General features: G+C 66.0%; 1 protein-coding gene across 1 annotated transcript in view; it reads left to right on the top strand.

The window, feature by feature from the left end:
• COL18A1 (collagen, type XVIII, alpha 1) overlaps positions 1 to 7101 on the top strand; it is a 60548-nt gene that overhangs the window by 16404 nt on the left and 37043 nt on the right. The window contains exon 2 of the mRNA XM_012652699.1: positions 3264 to 3808. Within this exon, the coding sequence (XP_012508153.1) occupies positions 3264 to 3808 (545 nt within the window). The remainder of the gene's footprint in view (positions 1 to 3263; positions 3809 to 7101) is intronic.

Here is a 7101-nt window from a genome sequence, read left to right as displayed (position 1 = left end):
GGGAAGTTGCCTGATGACTGGAAATCCACCGGGCAGGACCCGGCGCAGGAGCAGAGGCGGGAGCCCCGCGCGGGAGGGGGGATGGGTGGTCAGCAGCCCTCGGCGGGGCCCTCAGGGTCACCAGGACTCCAGGTCACGTCCCTGGGCAGTCGGGCCAGGTAGGCGGGCTCTGGGGAGTGGCTGGGGCACTTGGGCGCTGGGTGGGCCTCTGTGGGGCTCTGCCTGTTTCTGCAGGGCTGTCGGGGTGCGGGGTGCTCGGCGCGGGGTGCTCAGTGTGGGGTGCTCGGTGTGGGGTACTCAGGGCACGGTACTCGGTGTGGCGCAGCAGAGGCGGTGCCTAGCTGGGGACCATCTTCCCCGTGGTGGAGCTGCCCTGGGTCGGAGCCTGGGTGGGGAGGGAGGGAGGCTCATCCCCGGGTGTTCACGCAAAGCCGCGACTCCAGCCGCCACGCGGGTGTTTTCCAGCTGAGCCCTGCCCTTGCTCGTTACTGGATTCTTCGAGTAAGGGCCAAGGACCCAGTGAGCTGATTTGCCTGCTAAAACCATTTTAGGGTCTGAGCTGATGAAACAAATCATGTTAAAATGATGGTGAAAAGTGCTACAGTCCTTAAAAATGGTGAAATAATGGTGAGGTAATTCTTAAAATAATGGCTATTTCAAAAGTTCTGCTACCTACCGGGGTGGGGCCCACAGAGGCTGCATGGTCCGCCTGGGCCGTCGGGGCGGGGGCGGGAGGGAAGGCGTGCGCAGGTCGTGCTTCGCCCGGAGGCGGCTCGCCGCAGAAGGGACTTCACGGGCTCCGTGGGAACGACGGACCCGAGGGGGGAGGGGAGGCCACGCTGCGCGGTGGGAACCTCGTCAGCGGCTGTGAGAGGACACCTGGGAGGTCTCCCCGACCAGCCACCGGGGCCTCGCACCTGCTGGGTGACGCTGGATGTGCAGTTTGTCCTGCGTGGCTTGAGAGGGGCCTCCGGTTCCAGAACCATCCGTGGCTGGCGTGTCTCCTGGAGAGGAAACGGTTTCACTAGGCGGGTCCGGCTCTGTGGTCTGGGCAGGTGGGTGGACAGGAGCCCCAGCTTGCCGAAGGGGCCGCCCGCCAGTTCCGGAAGGCCCTTTTCTGTCTCCTGGAACGCAGCGGGGCCTTTGCTTTTTGGAGGGAGATCAGCGGGCGAGCGCCCCAGGGGTGTGGAGGCCGTGACATCCTCCGCCCGTGGCGCCTGCGCCCGGAGAAAAGAGCCAGTGACCTCGGGGCCAGGCCTTCGGAGCTTCACCGACAGCACCGTGGGAATTTCCCAGGGAAAGTGGGGGACACTGGGGAGCCGCTCGCACGTCTCCGGGGGCCCTGGGGCCACCCCGTAGCACGCTGGCTGGTGCCTTCCGCCCAGGAAGGCGGCAGCTGCCGCATCTTGCATCTTAATTAACTTGGGAACATTCTAGCTGCCAGGAGGCAGGGCAGCGGGGAGGTTTCTCACGGGTAACTGGGGACGGCTGGGTCGGCCTCCAGGGCGGTTGCTCCCTCCCAGGCTGGCGAGCGCTCACTTTTAGAACACCCCCTGCGTGGGCACCTCTGAGACAAAGCAATCGTTGTCTTCGCACCCTCTGACCTCCGAGAGCCCAGGGTCGGCCTGCCGGGCCCCCTGCGCCCTTGGCGCTTGGGGACAGGCGCAGAGCCAGGCCCCATTGTCCCACGGCGGCTGTCGTCCACTCTGTGCCGGGTGGCGCTGCCCACGGGGCCAGAAGTCGGGACGCGCAGAGCAGTGAGGCCCCAGCACACGCAGGTCTGGGTGGCTCCGGTCTCTTCCCTGTTTCCATTTTTTGTTCTCAGCGAATTCTTTGAGAGCTACAGCTTGCCCTGTGAAATCGAGGCGCCGCGGTTCTTCCCTTCGCTGCCCCGGGGAGCCCCAGGCCGGCACACGCTCGCCCCGGCCTCTGTCCCCGCTTCCCCAGGACGCCCACACGTCAGCAGCCCCTTCCCCGAAGAGCTCTCGGCAGGAGCCCACCGCCGAGCCCCGCTGTGCGCAGGGTCCCGTGCGACTGTCACGATTTCTGTTGGAAGCAGACCCCGTCCAGACGGCAGGGGTCCTGGGAGGAAGGCCTTGGGCGGGTGCCTTGGCCCGGACTGTGGCCCCGTGTCTGCGCTCTGCCCGCGCAGTGGGTGCGGGGACGGCGTCCGTGAACGAGGTCCCTCCTTGAGTGGGTTCCTGCCCCTCTCGAGTCTCGCAGTGAACGCGGTCCCCGACACAGGTGGGCCCTGCCCCCCGCACCTCGGCCCTGGGGAGTCGGCTCAGGCCCCCCGGAGGTGCCACGAACAGCAGGCCCGTGTCCCGCTACGGCGGCCACCAGTCTCCCGGGAAGGCCGGAAATGAGGGGTGAGCGCTCCGGGTGCCCTAGCCTTGCTCGTGCGGCAGAGAGGCTCCCAGTGGTGTGGTGTCACCTGAGAGCGCACGGCCTGCGACCCCAGGACCCTTGAGGGCAGGGTGGGCTCAGTGAGGGGTGTGCGTGAAGGCTTGTGGGGGGTCACCCGCGGCTCTGGGGTTGTTTAAGGGGAACCGTGAAGCTGGCGGCCCCTCAGTGGGGGCAGGGGCAGCGACAGCAGCGGCGCCTGTGTCTCCACACCTGGGACACGGGCCGTGGCCGCGCCCCTGGCCACCTTGCGGGGGACCTTGCGGGAGATTCCTGAGGTGTCAACCTGGGAGCCACGGCGGCCGATCGCTGCCCGAGGAAGACGGCGCTGAGCCGGCGGCCACCTGCCCCCGCCTGCTGCTCCCCAGGCGGGTCCCACAGTGTCTTAGTGCCGCTCCGCCTCTCCTTTCCGGGGTGGAGTGTCTTCCGAGGCACAGGCGTGGCCTGTGCTGCTGCGTGGCCAGGGCGGGAGGGGGAGTGCGTGTCCCCAGGCCTCATGGCGGGCTCCTTGCTGTGACGGGGACGCTGGCTGGGCCCTGGCTCCTCGTCCCCACACGGGCTGTGCCCGTCTCTGGGGTGTCCCCGCTTTGGCCCGTGAGCTCACGGAGGGGCGGAGAGCGGCCTGTGGCCGCCGTGACCCTGCAGACGGTTCTCTGCACAGGGCGTCCGTCGTCTGGGCTGGAGAGCCAGGAGGGGTGGGCACGGGGAGGGGTGCCCGGAGGGGCCTGGCAGGTCGCCCTGCACATGACGAGCCCTTCTGACTCAGTTTCCCCTTTGTGCCCTGCCTGGCTTGTCTCCCAGGCTGCCCCAGGGTTCCCGCCTGCCCTGCTGCCTCACCAGGTGTCTTCTCCCCTTCGCAGAGAGCGCCGGCGAGGAGGTGGGGCTGCTGCAGCTCCTCGGGGAGCCCCCACCCCAGCACGTCACCCAGATCGACGACCCTGAGGTCGGGCTGGCCTACGCATTCGGGCCAGGTGCCAACAGCGGCCAGGTGGCCCGCTACCACGTCCCCAGCCCCTTCTTCCGAGACTTCTCGCTGCTGTTCCACGTCCGGCCGGCCACGGAGGACGCGGGGGTGCTGTTCGCCGTCACGGACGCGGCGCAGGCCGTGGTCTTGCTGGGCGTGAAGCTCTCAGAGGTGCGGGACGGACACCAGCACATCACGCTGCTCTACACGGAGCCGGGCGCGGGCCAGACCCACACGGCCGCCAGCTTCCGCCTGCCCGCCCTGGTCGGCCAGTGGACCCGCTTTGCGCTCAGCGTGGATGGCGGCTCGGTGGCGCTCTACGTGGACTGTGAGGAGTTCCAGAGGATGGCGTTCACACGATCCTCGCGGGGCCTGGAGCTGGAGCCCGGCGCCGGCCTCTTTGTGGCCCAGGCCGGAGGGGCGGACCCCGACAAGTTCCAGGTAACCCCGGTGCCGGACCAGCCCAGGGTGGGGTGGGGCGGCCCCCATGACGGGGCAGCAAGCACCCCCTCCCGGTCCTGCCCACCGCCCCGCTGTGGTCAGCCCGGCCTCCGGGTCCTGGGTCTGCCTGGCTGGGGTGCATTCGGTCCCCAGCTCTCTGGCCCCGACCCCCCAGGAGGGTCATCCGTGGCTTCAGGTGGTTTCTCTGAGGCCCCAGGGCCCACCCAGGAGCACCCCTTGGGACCACTTTGTACTTGAACCCCCCCCATCCAGGGCCCCTCCCGTGTGCGTGCTCTGCCCCACGGTGAACTGGGGGTCCCGGCCTCTGGCTGGCCCTTCGGGGGAGTGGGGGCCGAGTCCAGGCCCAGCTACGTGCAGAATGAAATTATTAACAGTTTGAAGCCAGCGACAGGGCGTGAGTCTAGCGGGACCCTGCAGGGGGCGGGGTTCACCAGGGCCCAGAGCAGTCACTGGGCTGGTCGTTGTCCTTAACAGATGGGACGGCGGCCCGAGGCCTGTGTGCACAAGGGTGGAATCCCTCCAGGGGTGCGCCGTGACCCCGCCACGTCCCCGTGGGGGGCCTTCGTCTCACAGGGTCTGGGGCCGGAGGGCTCTGAGCCCAGCTGGGGTCTTTCTCGGGGCCCAGAGTCCCCGCACTTCCTGGAATCCCAGCCCCGGAGCAGCCGCGTGGGTGCCCTCCCCTGGCGCTGACTCACGAGCCCCCGAATGCTGACCTTCAAGCCAATGCTGACCTTCAGGCCACTCTGCAGCTGGGACGCCCCTGCCCCCAGCCAGACAGCGGCCCTGTGTGTGCCGACGGGTCGAGGCCACGGGGACAGAAAGTTAATTATTCCCCAGACAAGGGCCACTTGTTTGAAGTTGTCTCAGGGTTCTGAAAGCTGACCTTTCACCTTTGGCAGGAACTTTTAACCCTCAGGGCTCAAGAGCCACCGGGACTGTGGCACCAAAGTGGGCCGCTCTGTGCTTTCCTCTTGGTTAAAAGGTTAACGGGACAGAGGTCGGAGGGAGTCGCCCCAGCCAGGGAGAGCGTCTGGGAGGCGCCTGCGACGGCCTCGCTGGGGTAGAGCAGCCCGTGAGCGCCGTGCGACTCTAACTCGCGGCAGAGAAGTCGCCCGTGTGCCGATGGGCCGCGGTCTGGGGCACAGCCGCACCCGACAGCGAGTGGAGGACAAGGTCACGGCCCCAGCCAGGCGGCCTCTCCCCGGCGCGTGTGCTGCCGTCGGTGTGAGCCACGGTCGTCCGAGGGACGTGTGGGCGGAGTCTGGGTTTCGTTTGCGTGTGGCGGGGCGTTAGCAGGACAGACTTACTTTGTCACCTGTTCCTATTTGTGTTTCTGTCGCGGCTGACCCATCCCACACTTTGCCTGTTTTGGACGGTTCGAGGATTTCTCGCCGGTTTGTACAAACTCTGTGTAGGAGAGAGGTGGAGCCTTCGTTTCGTGGGCCGTGGATTTCATTTCCCAGTTTGTTATTCGCCTGGGACGTTTAACAGGGTCGTGTGGTTAAATCTGGCCCAGAGGAGACACCGTGGTCTCTGCCCTGGTCTGGCTGAAAGGGGGCTGGTGCCCGGCCTCAGTGGCTCCCGGCACGTCTCGGGGCAGCGCTCGCTGCGTCTGGTCTGCCTCGGTCCTCAGCCGTCACCGCCCCTGTCCTGCGGTGCGGCCAGCCGGCCAGCCCGGGGGCCGCCCACGCTCCCCGGGGCCAGGCCACGTCTGAAAGCTCACCCTGGGCATCACCAGGCCGGGGGGTCCTGCCTGTCTGTACCCCAGAACCTTCTGGAACTTGTGGCCATCCTGCAGCAGATTGGGAAGCAGGGCAGACTGGGAACTGCGGCCATGGTGTGGAGGGACCCACGGGTGGGCGAGGGAGGGGTGCAGGCCCCGGCAGAGCCGTGGAGAGAGGACCCTGCCTCGGTGCTCAGCCCACGGGGGCGAGGCCTTGGCACCATCCCTGCCCTCGGTTTCTCCCAGTGTCCACGATCACCCCAGTGACGGGGAAGCGCGCCCAGGCCCTGCTGCCGTGAAATCAGCCCCCCACGCACGTTTGCAGAGGGGAGCCTCGCCGGCAGGCTGGGGCATTAGGCTGGCTGGAAACCGCTGGGAAACGACAGCCACAGTGTCTGTGGGACGGTGGGGTCTGCGAGGCCCGGCCTCCCTCTCCCCTACCTGTGCCAGCGGGCGCCTGCTTCCCCACTCACCTGCCAGCAGCACGTATAGCTGTATGAATGCACACGCATGCACACGCGTGCACATGCAAACATATGTGCACATGACTACACACATGCACGCAGACACATGCGCATGTACACTCACGTGCACACATGCACGCAGGCCTCACTGTTGGTATTGGGGGGCAGGGTTTAGAGCTAGAACATGGAGTCAGGCAGAGCTAGTCCCGGGAGGCTCTGACCCTCCTGGGAGATCATCAGGGAGGGCTTCCTGGAGGAGGTGGCCTGAGCTGAGCCTGAAGAGATGAGTGAAGTCCTCAGGCAAGGGCCCAGCGGGGGCCGCGGGGTGTTGCTTTCCGTGCACTCTGTGAACCCTGGGTCCCGCTGGTCAAGGTGTCGGAAGGTCTCACAGGACTTGCAGAACGGCCCAGACTGGACAGCACAGCACTGCCCTCTGGACACGCCCAGCCACATGCTAGACTGGCTCTGACATTTTAAATGATGAGAAAAACATCAAAAAAAGAATATTTTTGTGATGCATGAAAATCACACGAGTTCAGATTTCAGGATTCAAAGATAACATTCTGTTGGAAAGCCGCAGCCGCTCATCGACTGACCGTTGGCGCGGATGTCTCAGGACAATGGCAGAGCGGTTTCAACAGATACTGTGAGTCCCGAAAGCCACAGACGGCTCCCACCTGGCCCTTCACGGGAAAGGTTTGCCGCCCTCTGACCTGGAGCTCTACCCTGAGAGCTGTTAAAATGCGCATCTTAGAACTGATGAGATATGGTGTCCGTCTGGGAAAAAACACACTGAAATGAATCCCAGTGGACTAACACGTTAAAGGAAAAGCAAAGAAAATACTAGAAAAACTGTGTGAACACGCCCGCCATCTCCCGGTAGGAAAGCCTTTCACAAAGCGTCATCAGAGGCAGAAGCCACTAGGCACAGGCGGGGACGGGGACGTCCAGGGTGGCGGCGCCTGCTCGCGGAGCCCCCACTGGCGTCTGGCCCGGGATGCAGCCGGCCTCCCGCGGCTCGGCCCCGAGACCGCACCGGGATCCAGAGCCTGGGGAGCCTCGGTGGCCGCCCTGGTGGGGCCCCC

This window comes from Propithecus coquereli, unplaced genomic scaffold, assembly GCF_000956105.1.
Source record: "Propithecus coquereli isolate 6110/MARCELLA unplaced genomic scaffold, Pcoq_1.0 Scaffold399, whole genome shotgun sequence".
Taxonomy (NCBI): Eukaryota; Metazoa; Chordata; class Mammalia; order Primates; family Indriidae; genus Propithecus; species Propithecus coquereli.
The sequence above is the reverse complement of the archived record's forward strand: the minus strand, read 5'-3'. Positions and strand labels throughout refer to the sequence as shown.